We start from the raw sequence: 25,586 nt of genomic DNA on the forward strand, positions 1-25,586 counted from the left end.
AATTGAATGGGGAGATAAGCATGGCTGTGTTTTTTTAGAGGCTTTATCTGGCATGCAGTATGGCCTCAGTCGGTGCACATGTGGTAAGAGTTAGAGGAATGAACCTATGAAGCCTGCTGAACACTGACTGAAACATACAAGTGTTCCTGCAGGGGATGGGGGATATTAGAAAAAGCCTGAAATTGAGAAATGTGATATGGGTTTCTCTGTGGAAGAAAAACAACGTCATTTAAGCTGCAAACCTTTCCTCTTATTAAAATAGTATCAAGCTTTTATTGAATTTAACATGTTTATGGAAGGGCAACATTAACGGCCTATGTGAGTGTGGATGTAGCTGAACCACTGAGATTGTCATCTTTGTTCACATTTTCATGCAAAACGTGACTTACCTTGTGTACATTTATGACTTTGCCCTCGTATGAATGTGTGTGAGCATATGTTAGCGAAGTTTGTTTTTTCCCCTCATACAAAAGGCTTTCTAGTTCAGTGTTCCTGTTATTTGTTGCATTTTTGAAGGTGTTATCAGCGAGCCCTTTCTTTGGCACTCCATTACATTCCCACTCTGTATATAATAATCTTGTCATTTTCCACCACATTTCCTCTACTAAGCAGTCAATTAGTGATGCAATACTTAGCCGCCTTCAAAATCCTCTGAAAATTGTGTCTAAAAAGGTTAATGTAATTTCAAAAGCATAAAGTGGATGGAATAGCCTGGATGTAAGTGTGTCTTACTCATTAGTATTCATCTCCACACCGACTATCCCAGACTGGAATCAGATGGAAAACAGGCATTGAAAGAGTCAAACTAGTGTGAACTAGATAGCATTTGCCCTATGCATAATTTATATTCAGAAAAACAATGATGTGGTCATTAAAAATATATGGATTTAAACTGTGGATTGTAAAAATGCATGTAGCAGTACTTCAGTTAACTTGTGCCTTCGCACCATCTCATCTTGTCAGGATGTTCTGTTGTTTCAGCAGAGTCTGAGCAACTGCAGCCATTATGTTCTTTGCAGTTTATGTGACATTTATCAACATCATATCTGACAATAAAAGTCTAAATGTTATCAGGATATATAATTGAAAGGTTATGAGGTAACACACAAGAGAACCCATGTCTCATATCTTATTTAGAAGTATCTATCAACGGTGTGATATCACTGCTGTGGCTGTTACAGTTTACAGTAAAAGCTTTGGGTCCCTGTAGACTCTGTGTCTGTTATTTTTAAATTGGCACAGTTGCTTTAACCTGGAGAGACCATGGATTCAGCTTCCATGAAGAAAGGCGTTAATTCTTTTCTATTGCAGCAGCCTTATTTTGTACGCAGTATTTGTAAATGTTGGCAGATTCAGTGTGATGTCAAGAATGTCAATCAGAGTCTTCAAGTGTGCGCGCTGTCACACAGGATTTACTGCTACATTCCGAAACCAAACATAGGTTGTAATTATTCAAGTCTTATGCGGTGACACCCTGCACCATTTCAGTCACTTCATTTTGTCGAAGAGCACTTATGAGAGTTCATATAGAGAGCACTTATTTAAATGTTTTTCAGAAGGTTGAATGTACTTTTCAAGAGGTTAACTTTTGAACTGAGTTTAAAAAAATCTGTACGGCAAGATTATTTTCATAGGAATCCATACTGTACCTCTCAGCACAAGACTCACGAGCCGAGCTGAATGAACAAAACCACATGAGCTGCCAGCTGCACATATTTACATTAGGTTTCTCCACAATCCACTTCTAAGGACTGTGCTCGCGGCCATCTCTCAAGGAACTGGTTTGTGATTCGTGGCATACAGGAGGGATCTAAAGCACAACTAAAACATTTCAGTTACAGGCCGAGAACAGAGGCAGAGCCAGAGTCCCCCCTTAATCTTTGGAGTCACTGGTTTATGTCTGAATGTGACAGGTCACAAAGCCCGGACCCAGGCTGATTCACTGCATCCAGCTCATGTTATCATGAGCACTGATTCATCTCCAATGTGAGTCTTTGTTCTCTTCCTGAAAGCCCATTGGCTCAAGGGTATAACCTATTATCCATTGCTGGCAAGAGAATAAATATGTTCATCCTCTGGGCTCACATGTATATCCAAACAGTAGAGATAAAGGCACAACATTTGTGATAAGTTTATATAGCTTCAGACGAAAACTGATAATAAAACAAACTTGCATTTGGCACGTTCTAAATGCATCTTGAATCTTTGACTCAATTGTAGCCCTCTCCCTACCTCCCTCACTGGAGAATAGCGATAAGATGTTTCATTTCCCTTTACCTTTCAACGTTGTTCATGATTGTGGACATGTTTTGCAGTCTTTTTCCAAGTGCATCCTCAATATTTTTGTGCCAAAGTCTTTGGAGCCACATGCCTTGATCTAAGAAATAAACATTTTCTAGTAAATACTGTATTCTTGCTATTATCTTTTGAATTATATGGACAGACATTTGATTTATAGCTGCATACTTAAATTATAATGAGCAGGATATTACATATTAAACACACCTCTTAAGTCAATGAATTAATTGCTTACATCACACATCACTACCACATGTGATTAGAGTGTCCTGGATACCAATCACCTAGTAACCTGGGATGTTGGAAGATGCATGGGTGGTGCTGGAGGGATGGGTATCACGCAGATGTTTCCCTGACTGGATAACAGGGATGCTGAGTTTTTGGTTTGAAAGACTGGCGTACTAATGAGTTCCCTAATGTACTTGGGTCCAAGCAGATGAAAGGTTGGTTGGTTGTCCTGCAGTGGCACACTACCATATTCAGACTGGCACTGACAGTTTGAGTTTCGCTTTTTACTGCTCTGCATATTGATGGATGTTCAGCATATTAGTATTTTTTCTCAGATTGAAGAAACCTCAAAAAGTAGTCCCATTTTGATCTCATGCCTACTGCAGTGAGTCAAAGCAGGCACATGGGAGCTGGCTCTCGCTTCAACAGCGCAATAAAGACCTGTGTTACTTCCATGAGGCAAATAAACTGATATGAAGCAAGAGCCCATTTCCGATAAATGAGTTACCAAATTAACCCATGTAGGATTCACAGTGGACGTGTGATTGATCCCAGGTCTGACCTCTGACCCCCTAAGCCTGAGGCTGTTGTGGGGACTGGGGCTGTAGATAAGATGTCTACCTCTCATCAGCAGACAGCCAATCAGAGGGAAAGAGCCTGCATCAGCCCCAGCCTGGCTCACCTCATGCTGAAACAGCATGATGGTGCTTTTATTAGCTTTTAACGGATTATAATTGTCTGCTAAGTACTCATCTGTCCGTCACACAGATGGAAGTTGAACCTTAATCCTCATTCTGGAAGCTTTCCTGCAGTTTTAGGTGAAGAGGTTTTCATGCACGTTTTCTTGTCTTTTCTTGAAACTTCCAAATCCTCTTTTCCTTCAGAAAGCCTCTGGGAGTCCAGTAAATGTCTCCTGACACCTGGATAGCTAGGCATTTTTATAACAGGCCGTAACCCGGGATGTTTTAATGACACTGTCCAAAGCACATCAACCATCGACTTTGTAAATGTCTTACAGATGTGTGATTTTTTTCTTGGGAATGTTGGCAAGCAAATCCGCTAAGCGCCAAGGCTGAACAACTCTGAAGTGTAAAACATGTGAGACGATTTATTATTCCTACAAAACACACACATATGGGCTCGTAGCCTTGTGCCAATGGGACATCCACAGCTCTTTACACTTAATCTGAGCCTCTCCTATAAACCAGCTAATTAGAATTAGTTTGACTACACTTAAGCTCGTCAAAAGCATATCATGGACGTTTATCCAATGCTTAATTGACACCGTAAAAGGAATACATATTCATAAACACACACACCACTGACTGCTGAAAGATGCCTCATACAGAATGTCAAATTTAATTGGGGCGTGCTAAAAGATAGATGTGCCTGCTGATTTGAAATATAGTATATTCTATGGTAGCTTCGTTGATTCATATTCATACAGTTGCCACATATTACTAAACTGTGCCAATTATAGCATACCATTGAGGAAAGATGAATTTCAATAAGGAAAGAAATGTAAATCTGTGTTATCATTCTAGGTAGTGACAAGTGATACTGCTCCAGCACTAATGCAAGTTTCTTTCTCCATCAATGTTCAGACCCCTCACAGTGCCTACTGTATATAACATGGCAGAGGTTATGTTTATCCTTTTCCTTTTGGTTTTACAAATACCACCTCACCCACTTCTTTGTCAACTTTGTGTGTTTCATAGGTGTTTTACAGTACTTCTTCAAAGTGAATATTCTAAGGAAAACTAGTTTTTTTTTGAGGCATTGCGTCTGTAGATTTAAAGATCAATGAGAAACTAAATTCCTTCCTTATGGTTACCCTCCTGTTCACGAAAGCTTGGTTTCATTTTCCAATAAACTGGTGCTACAAAAACAAGAGGACTTCAACATGTCATACTGAATCTTAATTAGAAAAAAATACAGTGAAAAAGAAAGGGATGTTATCCACAAAAACCCATTACAGCCCAATGATATGAAATAAGTAAGTGGCAGAAATGAAAGTGCTGTCAGGCTCAACACCTTATCGGGCTAAGTGAAAGCAGGACAGATATACCTCTCGGGTCTGCGTTCCCCCTGTGCTGCTGTGATCTTTTCTCAGCTGCTTTTTCAATATGTCTTGGTGATAAAAGAGTGACCCACTCTCTTCCTGTGTGCGCAGTGTGGGCTGCGACGGCAAAGCTGGCTGTTGACCCTGCCGACCTGCGGGCACCGCAAAGCAGGAAGAGAAATCTCTTTTTGAAATTCTCACATCCTGCCATCTGCCTTGATTTTTAAATGCACCTAACTCCACCCAACCATCTTACACCTCAATCCATCTATCGACACCCCCACCCTTCCACCCCCTGTCAGACATGCAGCCATCGGCCAAAACAAGGCAAGGACCCTGCACAGACACAGCACATGAATTAAAGATTTAGTCGCACAGGACAGCATGTTACCACTCTGTGTGCACCATTGCTGACATGTACCTCTGTATGTTTAGGTCACAAAGACAGTAGGACACTGATACACTGTATGTCAGAACAGAGCCACAGCCACATCCCTGTGGAGAGAGCCATATCACACCACTGTTACTCTGAGCTATAAATATCTGATAAAGAGCTGTGCTGCCATTAGTTTATGCCCGTCGGAGTTCCACTGTTTATTTAACCTACTTAGGTTTTCTAGAAACCTCTATTTTTAATCATTAAAATGGAATTGCATCGTGTCCATGTCTTGGAAGAATTAACAATAAGATTGGAGTGGAGATGAGCAGATGAGATAGTGCAGGCAAAACAAAACCATTCCAGGAGCGAAAGGATATCAGACTTGAGAAGCATTTGTGGAAATAATTCCATTTTCCCAGCACAAGATAAAGCGCTACAGTGTTTAGAGTACAAATGTGTCATAGCCCCCTCATTAGCTTGCCATGGTTCCAGTAAGTATCTTAATTAGATTATTGGAGGAATTATGGGGAACTTGTGGCTTGTTTGCCCTGGGCTTCTTTACTCTTGGTTACAGAGTGTTTCCAGCTAATTGTTTTTGTTTTGTTGCTAAATCAGAGCTGCTTGAAATGATATGGCCTCTTCTGTGGTCAACTCTAGCTTGAAAAACAAAAAGGATTTTCTATTTTAACTGCTTTATTTACTTATATGAAAGTGCTACTCATTTTGAAGGAAGTTATGTAGAATATGGACACCGAGGCTCTGTTGTACTGCATCCAAAATTGGTTAATCCTTCATGCTCAGGCCTTCCTTCTGGCTAGAGTAACATCCTTGCTGTCAGCACTCAGTCAGTATTTCTTTAATGCAGGTTTTAAGATATGGAGTAAGGGTTTTTACCAGATTACACCATTTTGATAAAGAATTTCAGTCTTGATGCAAGAAATCAGTTTTAGAGATTCTACATTTATGTTCATGAGAGAAATAATTACAAATGAAGATGTAATGAACAGTAACGGTTAAAAAAAACTGACCCATTGTAATCAGTGACCAGTCTTGGCCTGTACTAGCTCAGCACTGTGTTTCAAACGGCCCAGCACAGACATATCACAGACTGTTTAAACTTTCAGTGGTTCCTGAATACCACTTTCACCTCTCAAAGCAGCCAAGCGATGGGCTTCCAGAGATCCCGCTAACCAATTGTGCCTTAAAAGCTTTTCAAAGTGCTGAGTGGAGGAGCACTTGAGTTTGAGGAAGGGTTATGATCTCCATGCAGCAGGTAGAACAGATCGGTGTGGAGAGCGGCAATAAATACGGTTCTTTTAATACAATAGCTTTGTAGGTCACTCTGTGGAAAGGCGAGGTGCGCTCACTCAGCCAGCTGCTCCTGCAGAGCCTGCGCAGCCCACAGATACAGGAACACACAACCTTTAAAGAGGGATTTGAAAAGGTCAAAGCACAGGCATGCAGAATGGCAATATAGGAGTGCGCTTCCAGAGGTCACAGGGTCAATGTGGGCTTTATTCCTCCATGTTCCTCTCATCCTGGAGAGATGGCTTTATGGAATATGTTAAGACTTTAAAGATTCAATTTAGCAGTGTTTGGCAGTGCTGTGTTACACGGTCACAAACACAACAGCAACTTGTTGATTACATTAAATTCTGTACCTCCTTGAGAGTTTTTTTCCTCTCTGGTACTGGGTTGACCCACTTCTGAGGATCGGGCAGTGAAGGGAGAGTGAGAGTATCCACCTGGACGTGGTTAGCGGTGTGGTTAAGACAGACTTACTGGGGGCTTGTCTGTCCCAACACACCACCATGATGGTTTTTTCCAAAGGCCCCGTCCCAGATCCTCTTTACAGCTCAGATGCTGTTTTAAGTGGTCGTTTGCCACGTAAAGACGAATCACATTTCATTATTTTGCCACTGGTTTATCCGTTGGTTGTTACTTATGGATCTCGAGGTATTATATTAGCCTGTGGTTTCCTCTTGATGGAGAAGGCGAGGATTTCCTTAAGACTGAGCCGGCTAGGTCTCTGCCACATGACAGAGTGCGTGGTCTCCCTCTTTACTCCACAGTCCCATGTGATATCACTGCATGCTTAGCGACTCTTCTTCCACTGATCTAATTAATCCCTCGACACATCTTTAACGGTCCGTATTTATCAGGAACATTAATTAGTACCTAGACTGGATATATTACTTTGAAAATAGTGGATGTCCTTGTTTATTAAAGTATTAACAATAGGGGGGAAATACTCTCTCTTATCCCCTGGTATTACTCACTTAGTGAGCCTACTCATTCATCATACCCTTTCTGCAGTGTGTTTTCTTTTCTCCTACTTATCCTTGTTTGTCTTTTTCAAAGTGCACATACAAAGGGATGTAAGATTAGCATTATTAATTACCACAGCCCTCTGTGCCCCGTGTTACGCAGTTGTCGCATTAGCAAAGTGTCAGCCATCTCTTGTGGATAGGAAGTACTGTACGAGGCTGGGAGATGACTAGCTTTGGTTCCAGTCAGGTTTAAGGAAGGTTACAAGAGACAGTGTGGAAAACAGTGTTAGAAATGGGGAGGTCAGTGATTTTACCGAAACAGATACTGTATTGATTGGAGACTTCCTTGGAATAGTTGTAGAAAGCTGAAGGAGAGTTTGGAGGCTGGGAAACATTAGTCTGTGGAGCTGTATGACCGTCCATCATGCGTGACACAGACTACCTCAGCACCCTGAGCTAATGTGGTTTCTGCATAGAAATAAACCATCTTCTGCTCTACAGCTCTTTTCCTTCCAATAAAAGCACCTTGCTATACTGTAGTTCATGTAGATGATTTTATTTGATCTGCCAGCAAGTGAAACGGTTTGATTCATATTCAAGAGTTGAGCACAGAGCTTTCTTCCACTAATCATGCTAATTAGACCCACTTTAGCAATTTTAGTGTTACTCGGGGGGATCTTTTGAATGCTTTTTTTGTTGTGGATTGGTGTTTGAAACGCACAGTGCTGCCTATTTTAGTAACACTCTCTAGCATCAATGGCTTGGATGGCCCTTATAGGGATACCTCGTTGTTTTTGAGTGGCCTATGGGTTACTAGCAGGTGGCTCTATATCCTGAGGTGCAGCATGGCAAACATGCATAAGGACACTGACGCTAATATAGATATATCACAGTCTCTCTAAGAGAAATCATGCACATCAGGGAGACTGGGGAGAATTACATTACACCCCCTTCCCCCACTGCACTGATATGACTGCGCTAGACTGTAGATGATGACAAAATGTTGCCTTCATTTGGCTTCTTCACAGATTTAGATCATAGATTATTTCTAAGACACTTTCTTTACATTAAACTTTGTATTAAACTCTTCCAAATCTAAGTTCATGTAGTTCAGTGAGATGTGTTTTGTTCCCATTAGTTCCATCAAACCAATAACTTTTTCTTTTATAACTAGTCAGGAATTCAGCTTGACAGCACTTTGGTCTTTTTCAGTGTATAATAAAACTGCTCACATAGCAGGGCTTGGCTAATTAGAAGTCTTCTTCCTCCGACTTCAAACCCTAATCCTGATTTAGATTATCTTTCCCATACATGATTTTTGATCCATGTTGCACCTAACATCAACACCAAAAAGGGTAATCAGATTATATTTGGATAGAGCAAAGATCCAGCAAATCCGATTGTGAATGAGATGAAGGTTGATCTAGAGGCTGCCAGTGACACATTTGGTTACATTAACACCCGACTAAAAATGACAAGAATCTGCAAATTACATTTAATAGCACCTATGTAAACACAATTACATTTTCAACATGTAAGCAGGAGGCAGTTAGTGTGGACAGCAATGTTGTCATAGAAAGATCATAGTGATACACACAGATAGAGAAGAAGCAAAAAGGACATAAGGAATTAATATCAGAGAAAATCTTCCTTCAGCAATCTGTTTTGTTAAGGGAAAGATATATCAGATTTTGGTGTGTTTTTTGGAGTCCAGATATCCAGATGTGAGATGTGCATGTTAAGGCCAGCTGTAAAGGTAACCATTGTGTCATGATAATATAACAGCCCATAACTGGGCCTTTCAGTGACTAGATCTACTATTACACAGCTGTATGTCATTAAAAGAAAACGCAAAGACTACAGTGGGTGACAATCATTTACACAAATCTCCATGGTTTAACTCTCCTTTAGTTGATTAACCTGCTATAAACCTTGTGAGCCACTTAAATGTACAATATCTAATCAGCCTCCCATCTCCCGAGCAAACACCTTCAGGCACCTCCTATCATTCTGCTGCTGCCAGTTACAGCAAAACAGAGGAAACCAAAACCAGACAATTTTATCTTAATCACTGCTTTCAAAGAGTCTGATTTGGGTATTCTCTGTGAGAACTGTATTTTATTTACGACCCAGTTACAACATCAACATCTGTGCCTGTCTACTTTGGCTTGTTTATATTGTTTTCCGGTCTTTACATTATAACTGAGTAGTGATACTGTAACATGTAAAAGTCTCCAGCAAATATTCTGCTATGTTGTCTCTTAAATTTATGTGTCTTATAATGTTTAACTATTTTCTCTACTTTCATGGTAATCCTAATCCCTCGAAAAGCATTTTACCTTCTGCCATTCTGTCACTGTAAATAAATAGCCCAGACACTCTCTACAACTCACATTGAACGAGAGGTTGTAAATTTGCTTGACACATCTGACAAAGTCCAGATCAGATCTTCATTCCACTTTGTAAGTTATGTCAAACAGCACCTCTGCTTTAAGGCTTGCTTCCCTGTTTGATGTTTCACACACACAGCCATATGGTATCACTCTCAGGATCTGTTTTTCTGTTTTTTTTCCCCTGCCATTACACTCATCCTGAGTTCTATTCAGCAGTGTGTAAATCTGTCATAACCTCACAGTGGCTGTAGTGCCATTTTAATGTGAAAAAGATCACATTTTCTTTGTACCACATGTTCACTTATACTTTTAATTTTGGGGGGTATTTCTTTATCCTTTTTTATTGCCTTGTAAGATACAGTATATATAGACACCTAAAACCTCCAGTAACTATTCATGTTATCAGAGGATGGTTTTAGTAATATAATGAGAAGATTTAGATTTTGAATGTGTCTCTATATGGGTGGTAAATGGTAGACAGAAAAAAAGTCCATCTCTAAACTTGAGATGAAATGAGTACTACTCAGCTGTTTGTGTCACTGTTTGGATTTGAAAGCAAAAAGGGCTTTAATGAACCTTTTCTCCGAGGGTTTGGTGCCAGCTCTAATGCAGACGGTGGATGAGCAGGAAGAAAAGGAAAATATATTAATACAGTAGCTCTGCCTGAACATTGTGTTGGCATCTTGTATGGGCTCTGTTATAAAAGTAACAAAGGGGTAAAAGCTTTCGCTAGAAGATGTATGTGAAGCAGAGTACTTTCTAATGAGTGTTCCTCCAGACCTGATGGCATTAACCTCCACAGGAAAAAAACCCACCACTTGTGGGTTAAACCTTAGAGAGCTGGCAAAGTTATTAGCATTTCCATGAAGCAAGGGATAGCACAACCCAGACACTCCCTCACTCATCTGAATTATCATGTTCAAGCACTGACTGGGTTACAAGGCTGGAGAGCATCAAAGAATGTACGGGATGAAGACATGGCTTGATTGCTAGTGGCTGTAGCTCATCCGTTTTTGCAGAAGAAACGCGGATCTTTGTTAGATAAATTACAGGTCACTGGTGCTTCTTCTGTGCCCTTCCAGATTCAGGCTTATATGCAGTTCAGGCAATTTTGCCATGGGGAGCTGTGATTGGATTCCCATTTGTCTGGCAGCTTTTGTGTAATGCTCAAACTGGAAAGAACCCGGCTGGATCACACCACATATTTCCTCCCAGGAAACCCCCTCAGGACCAGTCAAGCCCAGACAGGGCAAACATGCAGCTGAAAAGGAGAAGCCGGACATGCCAAACAAGCACACAGAGACACACACTGACTACTCCAAATCTTGCATACACAAGAGGGAAACATCAAAAATGATTTATCTGAGAAATAGAAAAGAGACATTTGTATTGTTTTATTTTCCTTAGTGCGCATCAGTGGATTTCATTTATCTGAGGCAGTGTTTTCCCTATACAGTCTCTTCTGCTGGACCCAAAAGTGTTTGCCTTTGTTGTGTGAAAACTGTTTCCATTTGACAAGAAACACACATTGTATAATGACTTCATCAACACGAGCTGGGTGTAACAGGTTCAGCTTAGAGGATGTCTATACCTGGCTGCACACACCAACCTCTCTCAGAGACTGAACAGGTATTGACCAACTAGAAACAGGAAAAATGAAAATATTAGTGGATTTGACAACCAAGCAGGATAACCCCTGTGTGATCCTGGAGAGAAGATGAGCAGACACAGAGCCTGACACATCCGCACAAAGCACTGATCCTTCAACTTGACATGTAATACTGCCTATTGGTAGTCAATATGGGAATTGAGAGCACAGGAAAGGTGTCAGAGGCCAGTCATTGCTTTAAACAAGCTCAACAGGAGGGGTGAGGAAGATTGCAAGATCCTTGCAAACAGAAAATATTGCGAGGCAACGGCATATACCACTTCTGCTATGATTATGATTTATTTTCCAGATACACAATAAATGGATACTCACAATAAACTATTGGGATCTTTGTTCTAGACAATAGCATAGCTCAGGTACTGGAAAATCTATTTGCTCATGTAGCAAGTTCTCTTTAAGGTCAGGAAACACACCATTACATTTCTCTACAAATTGAGGTCTGCTATTTCTGGATTTGCTTGTTGTTCTACAGACATCCATTAACTGAGCTGTTGAAAGATGAGTTAATTGAGCTCAGCATTCAACATACTTTTAAAACACTCACAGAGACATAAGAAAGGAAGAGTTTATCTGACTTTGAGCAAGAAGGAAAATACTATATTTCTATTTTTAAGCCCAACACTAAGTTTGGACCTTATATATTTCTTGTACATTTCAACAAGTTATCGCAGGAATCCTCCCTCCACCTTCACATACACACACATATTCTGCCTCATCAGCAGAGGTTGTTACAGGCCAGTGGTCAGATCATTACCAATGCAGCCATGGATCATAGATACAGCCCTCATATTAGTCCTTCCTTCATCATTCCCCTCTGACCTCGTCCGCAGCTGCACTACCTCTCATCTTTATGATTAGAAAATGGCCCAATCCTTCTCCTTCACACGCACACTGTTTCCTATAGACTTAGCACAAGTATTTTATCATTATAATTATTTCACCATCCATATTAATTGACAAATTTGTCAGTGGAGTCTATTTCACCATTGGCCACATGCCAAAAATATGCTGTAGTACTGGGAACCTCAAATTTCTGGAGGTACTTCCTTTAGATGTCCTCCATGGTACTTACAAGTCCTCTTGTTGGTGGATTTTCATTAATGTAAATGGTTATGTACTACTAAACATTTAGTTGCAGTCAGGTGATGTCAGTTGCTGTTGCTGTGGGAGGTTATTGACATTTTCCTTTACTGTGGTGGAACAAGCTCGCAGAGGTAAAATAGTCACCTTTTATATTTTCAGCCACTGTGTTTGGTGTTCTTATTTGCAAAATTTACAGGAGAATTTAAAATCCATAAAGCCTGCCCTCCTCTTTCAGAAAGATTAAATATGACAATAATATAAAATGAAATACAAGGGATGAATTGTGAGTTTTTCCTGCTAAAATTGTGTCTGTCTTTTTTAAAGAAAAATCAGATAGCACAGTGCTTCTGCTGCTGGCAGCGGGAGCTGGCAGGAAAGGCTCAAAGCCTGTGAAAGTCAAATGCTGTCTCTTTCACTTTGAGAGAACAATTTTTGAAAATGTGAGCTAAAATGCTAGATGCCTTAAGCATGCTGTACTCCAAATTTTGTCTATAGTGCCATGCAGCAATGAAGCCTAAATAATACAGTAGGAACTATTTGTTCAGCTCTAATGTGTAAAAAATGTGAGGCAAACACAGCATTTGTTGAATTAACATACATATTGCTGATTTATTATCGCATGGATTTTTCCAAATCTAGCAAGACAGCATTTTCCTGTCAAAATGTTTTACATTCTGCACTGCAGACGGCCTTAGAAGCAGCATGGTGATGTTTTACCAGAATGTTATCAGTTCTATTTACACTCACAGTCACACTGTGCTGAGCACTCGTGCATAATTGTGTACATAAGCATTTACCAAAATCTGTCGTCTGTTTAGCAATATTAAGCTGACTCCACTGACTATCCTATTGCCCTTATCGTGATATAATGGCTGTCTAATGTCGACCGGCTTTGGAAAGTAAGAATTTGGGCTCAGCGTTTTCTTTCAGGCTTTGGTTGTAACCATGCCTTCTCAAAGCCCAATGTCAGGCTTCTCCTTTGATGTATGGATGGAGGCGTTTTGTTCAAAGGGATAACCTTTTCTGGGCACTTCTTTGAAATGATAATTCACCATCTTGCTGCAGGTGGAGCTGCAGCACTCCCGTCAGACAGGGTCAATCAAAGTCAAATGGAGGAGCTGCTCACAGCTTCACCCGAGTAGCCGGTGCCAGTGCCTGGCTGCCACTGTCAGCCCTGCCACCAACATAATCCCTACCGCTGGTAAAGTGATGGGATACGAGGGATGTCTCAGTGAAGAGCAGATTTTAAGCAGCAGAACGTGGACTGAGTAGTTGTGCTGTCGTGGTCATGACGGATCTAGGAATGTTTATGTGTGTTTGAGTGTTTACACAGCTCTGACCATAGATGCCTGTCAGACCCAAGCTGAGTTTTTCTATGCTTTTCCAAGCGGCAGGCTCTGTGTACTAGTGGTGAGGGGGACGCAGGTGTGTGTAATTACATCAGTAATAAGGCCTGGATATGGTCCACCTGCCTCAAAGTGAACCCTCTATGCAATCCAGTGCTGCTGACAACAAAGGAGACAAGCGCCCACTGATTATGGCTTTGATGATGAAGCTAGAAGGCTGTGTTTTATGGGGAGATATTTCTGGCTCAGGAATAAATTGCTGAAATTATTCAATCTGTCTCGAACAATGACATGTACTATCATTGTATGATCACACGTACAACACTCCTATGTCATGTCAGAGATGAATAAATCATAAACAAAACAAACACAATATGTATTTACTGTGTGTGTGCATGATGATATATGATGGATTGGTGACCTGCCCAGGTTCCCTTCCATCCAGTGCATGCAGGTGTTTACTCACTACGACCGTGAACATAAGCAAATAAAGCGAATGAATGAATTATTTCAGCCAGTTTTAATATTGTATATCAGTCTCCTGTCGCTGTTGTCCATCTGGATGCAGCCGTTCAGGATTCTGCATGAGCCGGTGCCTCTGTAACGAGGCAGCACAGGACACATAGACACAGATCTCCCTTGGGTTTGCGCTCCAGCTGGAGCAGACATGGTAGGGCAACCTGTCCCTATTATTGTATTGACAGAATCAAGAAGGAAATGCAAGTAGCAAAAGTGCGTGCGTTGTGGCTGCTCGTCAGATTCTGCTGGCAGTACCCCCAATGTAATTATGAGCATGGGTGACCAGCTATGACAGCTCATCTGTTAGCCAGCCAGTAGGAGTCTGGGGCACCTGGTGAGCCCTGCACCAAAATGATGAGCAGATACACACAAATTAAAAATCACATACAGTATTTCATGAAACAAGAGATTTGAGTAAAGGACACTTTCATATTGGTAATATGCTACTCATTAATACTTTGGCACATGAATCTGCCACAAACTGACAGAGCTAGCCACTCCAAAATCTTGTTTCTCTTGCATTTCATGTGCCATGCAAATGAGTTACAAAGGCGTAGGTTGCACCCATGGCATTATTTTAATTAGTCTATATTATCATATATTCAGAGCTCAATTACAACTAAGAGGCATTGGTTTTGAATTGATTAGACTAGATGAACAAAGTGTTCTGCTGAGGGTTTAAATGAAATAATTGAAATGAAATCTTTAATCTGCATCATTAAATATTTTACAGTACAGCATTAGCATTGACAAATAATGTCTGCCAGATAAATGAATGTTTATGGTGTAATAGAAAATAAAGTGTTCCCTCACCGCACTGTTGAAACTCAGCTGAGTGGCTCAACATCTTCTCTAGTTTTCACATATTTTCTAGGACTCATCAGAGATGAAATAATTCACTGGAAACATTTCCAAATACCACTTTGATTTGTACTTAATTAAAGGAGTGTCTTCCTTTTTGTCAAAAACCTTTGAGTTCATTGAATTCTTAGCGTTTCTCCAAGTTGGCTGGGTCTTCACCAAGTGCAGCTCAAAGAGCGACAGGTCAAGCAAACTACACAGTCTCGCACCTTATTGTGCAGAACACATTTCTGTCAAGACGAACATCCCTCCCATCCCGGTCATATTGCGCTCATACTTTGGCAAAGGCCCACCAATCAGGGATGAGTAATGACTAGGCAGGCTAGCATGCCGTGATCTCAGCTTTCTAATTAGTCTTCCATTAACTTTTTCAACCTTGGCGGCTGCTGGGTGCACACTCGACACACACACACACACACACACACACACACACACTTACATACACACACCTCACAGCCTCAGACCAAAATATTGAGCCTCTTCTCCAAAATTGAAAATCTAAAATGACGTATTTAATAACATTTTCTGCTCTGCAGTGCTCATGTAAATCGTGCTCCCTTTCACCCTTATTGGCCAAAAGAGTCTGTTTTGTTTTGGGGTTTTTCTTGTGGGAGCAATTAATATATTCCACTTTTAAATATAATTCTCATAAACTCATACAGTATAATGCCATCATGCAAAAAATAATCAATATAAAGCAGCTGTGAAAGATCATCTTGTGTGTCGTCACTAATCCACATGATAACAAACTGTGTATTTTAAAGTGTATATGATTAATAACTGGTGCATATGATTCTGGTTCAGACTACCATTCAGGAAAAGGCTCTCAACTATTCATGGATTCTTCTTCTATGACAATTCAGTAGTGTATGCGTGCGTGCGGGAGATAAGCCGTCTCTGGTTGACTTTGAAAGAACAAGCTATTTTAAGTACAGACTGGTGAAACTTACTTTTACAAAGAAAAAGTCACCTTCTCTGTTGTATTTGATTCATTTTATGCACATAAGAAGCTTTGGCCAACAGTTGGTATGGATACAGACAGAAAGTCAATGTTCTACACTGGCATTTTTGTTTTTTATTTGGCATCCTGGTCTGGCTGATATCTGTCAAAGACCATACGATGTGTTTCTGATCTGTAGAATAAAAGAACTTGCCCAAGTCTTCTGCAGAATGTGGACATGCTGTAACAGAAACTACACAAGATATTGTGAGATTGACAGAGAGAAGAGTCTACATGACATGGATACTAAGATTTTCCGTTTGTTTTTGTTTTAGCACAAGTTGTCAGTTAGAAATGTAATTACCATCAATGGTGTCTGTGCGTGTGTGCCTGTGTCCACATGTGCGCACACCAGCATTTCTGTGTGCTTCAATGCAAGGCATGAATTCATGATTCATCCTGTTTCACAGTGGGCAGTCAGTTTTAGAGTAGAGCTCCATAAAAGAGTAATGGAAATTCCTGGGGAGCTGCTGTCCTGTGGCCTTCCAGCACCCAGTGGTATGCACTATCTTGGCGTATTATCAGCTTTCGCACAATCTGTTTGTCAGTGAGCCCATGACTTCAAAGGAGACTTAAAGATTTCTTTCATTTTCTGTCGAGGTTGAGGGGTTGAGAGAGTGAGTCTACATTTTGTGAACAAAGCCCCCCCAAGACATCTAGCAAAATAAAATGTTACCATCCTGGATGCAGCTCCTAACATTTACTCCAAAGCACAGATCATAAACTATTAATAGATATATGTCTGTATGAGCACCAGAAGGGTGCCTCTTTGAATCGGATCCTTGTGTTGGGCAGGGTCAGGAATGGGGCTAAAGCTGGTGAGTTCCCTTTATTCACCCATAACTTCACTATCCTGCATGGAGGAGGATGGGCAGCTACCCACCATTACAGCTGTTGTATAAAATTGCCATTATTCAGTCAAGCGATGATCTGCTGTCGTGGTGTGTAATGCATCTCTGTGACTGTGACTGATGCCTGCACATCTGAGACTCCAGTGGAGAAAGGTGAAAGTGAAAGAGGTGATCTGCAATCTTCCAACAGCTCCATGTACAAATAGTTTTAGACACATTGTCACAGTATGGAAAGTGTACATGGCATGTAGATAGCTTTATATCAGTGTTTATAACCCAAAAGTAGTCCCCCTGTTTACAGTATGAATTATAACACAAAGAAAATGATGGTTTCATGAATGCTATCTGTATGATTTGCTAAATTTGTCAAATTGTTGATTGAATAAGTGACATTTATATATTATTTATACATTATTCACATATACAATTATTTGACGTATGTCTGAGCTACTGAAAGTACCAAAGACCATCGTGCTCTCCAACTTTATCATCCTCTGATTTATTTTCCCAGAGGGTGAAAAACAACATGGTTATTAGATTTCTACTGAGCCAACAAATTCAAGTAAAATAACTCGGATATGCTGGAAGTTAATTAATACATAATGATTTGTCATTATAAACTCCTTGTCAAGTCTAAGAGCCAGTGAGCTCATTCAGAGCTTTGTTTTACATTACTGTTTGTTCTGTTCATCAAACAGAAAGGAACCTGTTTGCTTTCTAATCTGTTCCCCTTGGCAATGCTGCTAAAAAGTTATCAATAAAATTTGTCTCTTTATCATCATCCTATGGCAGCCATTGCTGTGCTGCATCAACAGCAGACCTAAGCTAACTTTGTGGTTAACGTTAGCCACATCAAAGGTTGGTTATCCGTACCAAAAATATAATGCCAACACTGCAACAGTGTTTCGGAGTGTGAAGTTACAGCTTTCAAATAATGCACAAATGATTTATCTGGTTTTGGAGAAACTAAGTGTTGAATGCACAGTTGGGAGTTTAGGGGGTCTGGGAGCATCAGGAACAAATACAGAAAGCCAGGTCATCCATAGTGATTAGAAAGTTTGAAATCTCAGTAGGCAGTGAGGAAACAGAGGAGTGACTGGCATTGATCATCAGCACCCACTGAGTTAATAAGGTTATGTTGTGTGCGAAGAGCCACTGACATATCACTGATTTCACCTTCAATGAATTTTTTAAACCTTTTTACACAAACATACTGTTGCAGACAGACTTTTACTTTGTCTTAGCAGCCGTCATATACAATAGATTTCTTTCCAATATTGTTAAGACGTGAATCCTCTGTCACCTTCGTGTCAGTCTGTGTTCAACATATAACACATTACAGTTGATGTTTAGTGTTGACCACTTAACTGTTTCAAAGTTGTCACTGATGTAACTTACTGTTACACAATGATCATTCATGATCCTTAGTCATTTATTTGCCATTTTCATTTGTAATTTTCAATTTTGGTGAAAGTATTCTCCATTGCTCATCTTTAATGATGCAATTTCATGTCGTTGCACTTTGTGTGATACTGAGGCGTACTGCTCTGCTCTAACCAATGCACCCATTCAATAATGCTTATTCTGATGTAATTTGCTGTAATATTTTCTAAAGGCTGTCTCACAGGGTCTAGTTTGGGTGGTCTTGATTGGGAAGGTAACTAATTAGATTTCTGAACGGCTATGATTGTTTCCTGCTGATGCAGACTACTATTGTCAGATCTAAACTTGTCCACTTAGTTTTCCTGCCATGTAATTCACCAGGGAAACTTTTGCAATGAGCTTGTACACTTATTGCTCTTCCATGTCTTTTTCTTCCTGTGCAGATCACACGGGTCATTTTCTGTGTCTTCCTTGAGACCGACTTTGCCATCTACAAGAAGAAAATGTCTGTCATTTTCCAAGGTATGTGTGTTGACTTCTAATTGACTGGACTGCATATCATTAATACAGTATCATTACATTTAACCTGTTACCCATTGCTGTTTTGAGTTGAACTAGCTAATGGATTGATGAATTAATATGCTGTGTTTTTCCAAGGCCTCCTTTAGAAGGTTTAGTGTAATATGTGATGTCACCACCTACCCAATTGACCATCTGTATAGACCTAGGCGGCTTTGCTACCTTGTGTATCATTGGAAACATCTGCAGCAAAAGATATCGTGTTCAGCAGTAGTAGCAGAAGCAGTAGTATAAGGACCTGTCAGGCTGGGGTGACACCTTCAAATGTAAACAAATGCACACAAATGCACCTGCCCGGACATTTAGGAGATTAACAATGAGAATGTATGCTGACAGTTCGTACAACGTGCGTCAGGTTCTCTGTGGATTGTCTTAATAGGATTGGAATAGTTAGTTAAGCTTCTTGTCAGTTAACCAGCAAGCTGATATTTTACATAATTCTTAATATTCTGATGAGACAATAATGTCAGATTTGATTGACTGTAATAATGGTCCTCGGCAGTGAATGTCTCCTGCAAGAACTAAAAAATCCAGGGATGCATAACAACCACTGATCGTCCTTGGTTACTGCTCCTCAATTCTGTATGTGAAATAAACAAACATCCATTATCTTCTGCTCCCACTTTCTTTCCTGCCTCTCTCTCAATTCCCTCCCACCTTTCATGCCATCATCTTTTTTCGGGGGCCAGGAGCAGTCACCAGCTCTGATGGGGGCTCCACGGAGGATTGAGTTTAATAGCTGGGGAGCTGAAAGAGGCAGGCTGGCTTCACCAGCCTAGCATTACCTCCCTTTTACCTCACTTTTCCCTCCCTACCTCCCCAACGGAATACCGGCTCTCAGGCCTTCATCTCGCTGCTCCCAGATGGAGAGTGTTTTGTTCCCCTACGCGCCCATCATCTATCCTGCTCCCCGCCCAGACTCTTCCCTGAAAGATTACATTCTGGGGAGAGACTTTAATTATATTGCCTGCCCCCATGCACCCAGCACCCGTCTCATCATATTAGTGCTGTGGGTTGAGAATCTGGAGCTGTTGTTCTCCAGTTATCACTCTCGCCATTTACAAGTGCTGTCAGTGTTTAAATGCCCTATATCTCTCCATGACTGGGAACAGAGAGGAAAGAAAATAACCAGCTCTGTGAGTGTCACAAAGGAAAATCAGAAAAGTTTTTTATTATTAGAAGATAACTCTTTAAAAACTATTGTTTGTCATGCAATGAGTTGCTAATGAGGGAGGCAAAGGTCAGTCTTGGATTAAATGTGCTGTCGTTCCAGAAGGCTACCACAGCACACAGCTGTGCTTTTCCTCACCACAGTGTCTCGCCTGTCATGTTTCCCCTTTGACCTCTGGGATCAGAGCCACCTTTATCACTGCTCTGTGTATGTGTGGGCTAGAGAAGATACTAATTCCAATATAGACCAAGTGGCTAAATAAGTGTTACAATCCCACTCAGGGTCATTGTCTGGAGTGAGGCAGACAAGTTCTTTTTACACCGCTTGCCTACACCTGCTCCAATCTTTCACCTCATGTGCTCGTTCAAAGCTTTTACTGTACCATACTCTATGAAAACAACAGCTCTTTTAAGATGCTCCACAAGGAAGAACTCAAAGATACCATAATCACTGGCTCTGTGATTGTAGACCAGACACTCAACTAAGGGAGTAAATTCAAATGTTTTATCCAGCCAGGCTTTAACAGTAGTTGATACGTGTGTTTTAAAGAAAGAAATGCTGATTGGTATGATTGCACCATGTAGGGAATGCATAACCCTGTAGTGTGAAAAGACTTGCATTTAGCCTGCGCAGAATGGCAGTAGTGAATCAGAGAATGTGAATTAGCTCTGCAGGTGTGCTCGAGCACTTTCAGAACATCCCATCATCCTCACTGCTAGAGACAGTTTCAGGTAGAACTTGCGGCAACACTGATTTCATCACACAGAGGCCATTCTGTCTCCTGCAACATCCTCTCACTTTCAATAACCCTCTGTCACGTCGACCCTCCCTATTCTTTCCTCCGCTTTCCTCACCAATTCTCACTTACACCTCTCCTTGTTCCCATGCCACTTGCCCATTACCTCATCCGTCCACTTTCTATTATTCTTCCTCATTATATCAAGGAGGGGCTTCTCCACCGCCTCCTCTCCAAGCAAGCTGTCATGGAGCTGTTGTGAATAGTGGCCTAGATCTCTCTGTAATTTTGTATGTGTGTGGTCGTGTTAAACTCAGGTTCTTCCCTGTGACATCAGTTTCAAGCATGTCTAGAGCTGAGAGTAGGCACAATAGATTTTTTATTGAAGTCTTACTATTCTCATTTTTCATCGTATAGCTGCTTTCCTCATTTTCAAGCAATCTGTCAAGTGACAATGACTGGAGCAGGAACGTGTAAACAGGACATTTGCATACAGGAAATTGCTTTATTACAATGTGCATTGCCACAAGCTGTCACCATGAGAGAGCCAAAATATGGTTGCATCTCCGCAGAAGGAGGAAACTGAAAAATAGCCTGTGCTGACAAGAATACTCATACACACCTGCATACAGGCACATCAGCCACGACACGCAACACGTATATGTAAAACAGCAAAGTTCACTTAGTCGAGTATTGAATACTAGAACGTTGACATCACAGCAAAACATTTACACAAATGACTGCAGATTTTTTTTGCAGTGGTATGTACCCGGTGTTCAAACAGACTAACCAGACGAGCTGCTGTTTGATGATGTTGATGGAGTTCTCGCAAACAGACAAAGGTCTTGTTATGTAGCGCCAGCTCAGGGAGCACTTCAGTTGTTTAGAGTCATACATTTTGTAAAGGAGGCCTTTCAAACACACAAATACTAAAATATGCAAATAGACAAATAAGCTAATACACTCAGCAACTACACGTAAAGCTTTTGCCTCTGTACTACCATTCACCATCCATTACCCACCTCACCAGCTGAGCTCATAACCAGTGATATAATAACCTATTCATTACTTTGAAAAGCCATAAACTGTACACATCTCAAAGGTGCTGTGACAGTCTCGCTATCTGGTTAACAGGACCGACTGTGTTTGCATCGTTTGAAGGAATACGCACACCTAGAAACAGCAACCAGAACATTTCAAGGAATTACCATGGTTATATTTTCAGAAAAATTGAATATAAAGTATAACCATTAATTAATTAACGTGCATAGCGTAATCAATGCAATTAATCATATGACATGATTCTATTAAGTATTCAGATTGGTTCATAGATCATGACTGACCACATGCTTGCCTTGGCACGTATTATTTGTGAGCATGGAAGCAGTCAGGCAGCTGTGGTTATCGAGAGTAAAAGCATGTTGAAATTGATTCTGGGTACACTCTGCCACTAAGATGATCCGGGTGGTTGCCCACAAGCTGGGCTCCAACTCTTCTTCTCCTCAATCAGCCATAGTGCTAACAATATTAACACAGCCCACAGATCTGCAGGGGCTGCTGCATTCTCTTCAACTGTTTCACTGACTTTCCAATTGACATTTATTTACATAATACACTCTTAATACACTCCATACTCCCAACCCCAGAACCCACACACCTACCCCCAAATGTCCATAATAGAAGCATCGCCTCAACCCCCCACTGCTTTGGAAGAAGTAAAGCTGTGTTATGCACATGCTTCTATCACACACATGTAATTTGCTGACAGAGGATATGAAGGGCTACAGGAACCATGTGAGGGGTGAAAATGAAGTCTGTGTTGGTTTCACAAGGCTGTCCCTCGGGCCAGGGAAATGAGGAGACCATGGTGTGTTAGTGATATGATTGCCAGAAAGCACAGTGGCTCTCAGTCAGCTTTGGCAGATATGAGGATTCAGTTTAGCTCATCATATGTGAAAATGTTCACATTTGTGCATAAATCACAGACATGTACAAATGTACAGAAAATGTACAAATACATATCCCGACTACCTGCTCATCAACATGTACAGAATTGGCCAGACATGGTTACTTTTTAATAATACAATAATACAATTCAGTTTAAAATTTTAAATCCATCACATAACGGCAAGGTATTCCAACATATGGGTGAAAAATGTAACTCAGAGGAATAGTTCTTTCACTTTCTTGTCAAGAATTTGATCAAAAGATCGATATGTCTTTCCAAGAGTTAGATGAGAGGATCGATGCCACTCTTATATCTGTCCATTAAAATGAAGCTAGAGCCAAGAGATGGTTAGCTTAGCTTAGCATAAAGACCTGAACCAGGAACCAGATGGAAACAGCTAGCCTGGCTCTGTCCAAAGTAAAAAGAAATCTGCCTACAAGCACCTCTAAAGTTCACTAATTACCACCATATATCTAATTTAGCCATTTCCCTGCATATAGTCTTTATGCTGAGACCTATGCCAACCAGCTCCTGGCTCTAGTGTCATATTTAGCGCACAGAAATGACAGTGGCATTAATCAAACCCAAAATGTCAAACTATTGAACAGTTGATAGTTTTTCATCCGTTTCATATCATAATAGTTTTTGTTCATCCAAAGATCAAGCAAGCCATCTAGTAAGAATCCCTTGAGTGAATCTAACCAAGCGATTGTGTTGACTTTACACCTAGAAAAAAAAGAAGGAAAGAAATAAAGGTGTCATGTATTGTTATTGTATACTAAGACACATACATCTCCTGTGTTGACAGCAGTGTTGAGCAGTGGTAATAATATTATCGCATGTGGCAGTAGCTGAGACAACCCATGTTTCCATTCTTGCACTATTGTTATACTGTATCAGTGGGCCTTCCTTTGTTTCCCCAAGCAGGGTTAGATTAATGCACTGTACCTTTAGATTCAGTGTTAACACAAAAGAAAAGTCTGTCGCTGGATCCACAGGGAGCTCTGATGGTTACACTTCTACAGAACAGATGACAACAGCCTTTCATCAAAGCTAACGCTTATATATAAATATATATATGCCCTCACACATACTGCGTATTCCATTCATATGAACCGTGCACATTAAAACACAAGCACACACATACTATATACATAAGCATCTTGAGGCATGCTGAGTGTGTATGAGTGTGTGTTTGTGTGATGGGAGCCGGGAGCAGGCATCCACAGTTCCTCTCTCCCCGTCTCTCACTCTGCAGTTCCTCCTGAAGCGCAATCCAAAGCCTCCTTCTCATCTCCCACAGTGCAACTCAACTCATCCACCCAGAAACACCTCTAGTTCACTCAGTCTGTCTCACACAATAGAGGTATAGAGAAAAGAAGAGAAAATCAAAGGGTTTTTTTAAGGCGCAGTTGTCCGCCCCAGCCTGAAGTCCATGTAATTTGAGGAAATGGGAGGTTTTGTGTCATTTACGCTGAGCCAGTATAGATTTAATTGAAAAAGAATGTCTCATGAATGTGACCCCCCCCCCCCAAACACACACCCACACACACAGTCATTTGGTGTAATAACTCACTAGATCCAAGGCCGTCTGGTGGGGGAATTGAGGGAGGCTGTGAAGGGTTGTTGGTAAGATTTCGGAGCATGGCAGCTGGTGTGGAAAGAGGAGGTGAAGGAGTTTCAACAGCCGGCTTATGGACATGTGAAGGGGATATGTCTTTCTTTTCGCAAACCTATCATATTTCAATCACATTGTGAGGAAGCACCACAGGTTCTAGTTTCATTGGTTGACTGATTGAAACAGACAGAGTACATAGAAGTGTGGCATCAAAATACTGTGCTCTAACATTATAATCAAGGAGACAAGTTGTGATGACTCACTGTATTGTACATTATAAAATATCATGGTTTGACACGCTGTCTTTTCTCCCCCTCTGCCAGACAATGACATGGAGGTTACAGAGGAGCAGCTGAAGGGAGGTGAGTGACAGAATATTTCATGGTTGCCTTTTCACCTTACACCTCCATTAAAGCACACAGAGGCTGAATGAGTGGAGTAGCTTCAACTAGTGACAGTGTTTTGCTACGTTTTATGCAGCAGATGAAATTGAATATTTATTTATTTGATGACAAGTTGAATCCCGGGCCTGACATATCACAGTTAAAAATACTTCATGTCAGGTACATTACATTACAAGAGCTTATATCCACAGCTAATTCCCAACACCATTCTCTTCATCCGGCTTACGGGCACAATGCCTTCAGACCACCTAAAGAAACAGCAGTGACAAAGAAACAGCAGAGGAACATCCCTCCGCAGCATGCGCCAGGCAATAGCACAAACACAACTGTCAGTGCATAATGCTTTTGTCACAGCACCATCTTGGCGCACGGCCTGAAACTCCCAGATACTGCTTATCGGGATAAACTATTGACATTTGTCTGTGCACTGATGTCCTGAATAAGCAATGGCACAAACAGAAAGCCTCATGGAAATGTGTATATTGTTTGAATAGCAGGAACAATGGAGACAATAGAGTTTAGCAGCAGTTACTTTTTTTTCTCCTTGCTAGACAAAATATTTAATTTTTATGAAATGTTTGATGAAATGTACTGCCTCTAGCAGTTTTCTCCAAGGTACAGTAGGTCTTAGAAAGCACCTGATGGCACGTTTTCTTTATGAGTACGAGGGGATTCAGAGCAGGGGCTTGCCAGGTCTAACTGCTGTGTCCCTCGAAGACGTCATAGTACACGTGCAACCAACCAAGCAGAGAACAATGTTAGTTTTACTGTCTGTCGAAGGAAGTGTT

The 25,586-nt window shown here is 40.9% G+C and overlaps 1 protein-coding gene across 5 annotated transcripts in view; it reads left to right on the top strand.

Moving 5' to 3' along the window:
* macrod2 (mono-ADP ribosylhydrolase 2) overlaps positions 1-25,586 on the top strand; it is a 390,748-nt gene that overhangs the window by 338,305 nt on the left and 26,857 nt on the right. For all 5 annotated transcript variants that reach the window (XM_044213250.1, XM_044213245.1, XM_044213249.1 and 2 more), the window contains exons 9-10: positions 18,786-18,864; positions 24,718-24,756. In XM_044213250.1, the coding sequence (XP_044069185.1) occupies positions 18,786-18,864; positions 24,718-24,756 (118 nt within the window). The remainder of the gene's footprint in view (positions 1-18,785; positions 18,865-24,717; positions 24,757-25,586) is intronic.

Source organism: Siniperca chuatsi, linkage group LG11, assembly GCF_020085105.1.
Source record: "Siniperca chuatsi isolate FFG_IHB_CAS linkage group LG11, ASM2008510v1, whole genome shotgun sequence".
NCBI classification, from domain to species: domain Eukaryota; kingdom Metazoa; phylum Chordata; class Actinopteri; order Centrarchiformes; family Sinipercidae; genus Siniperca; species Siniperca chuatsi.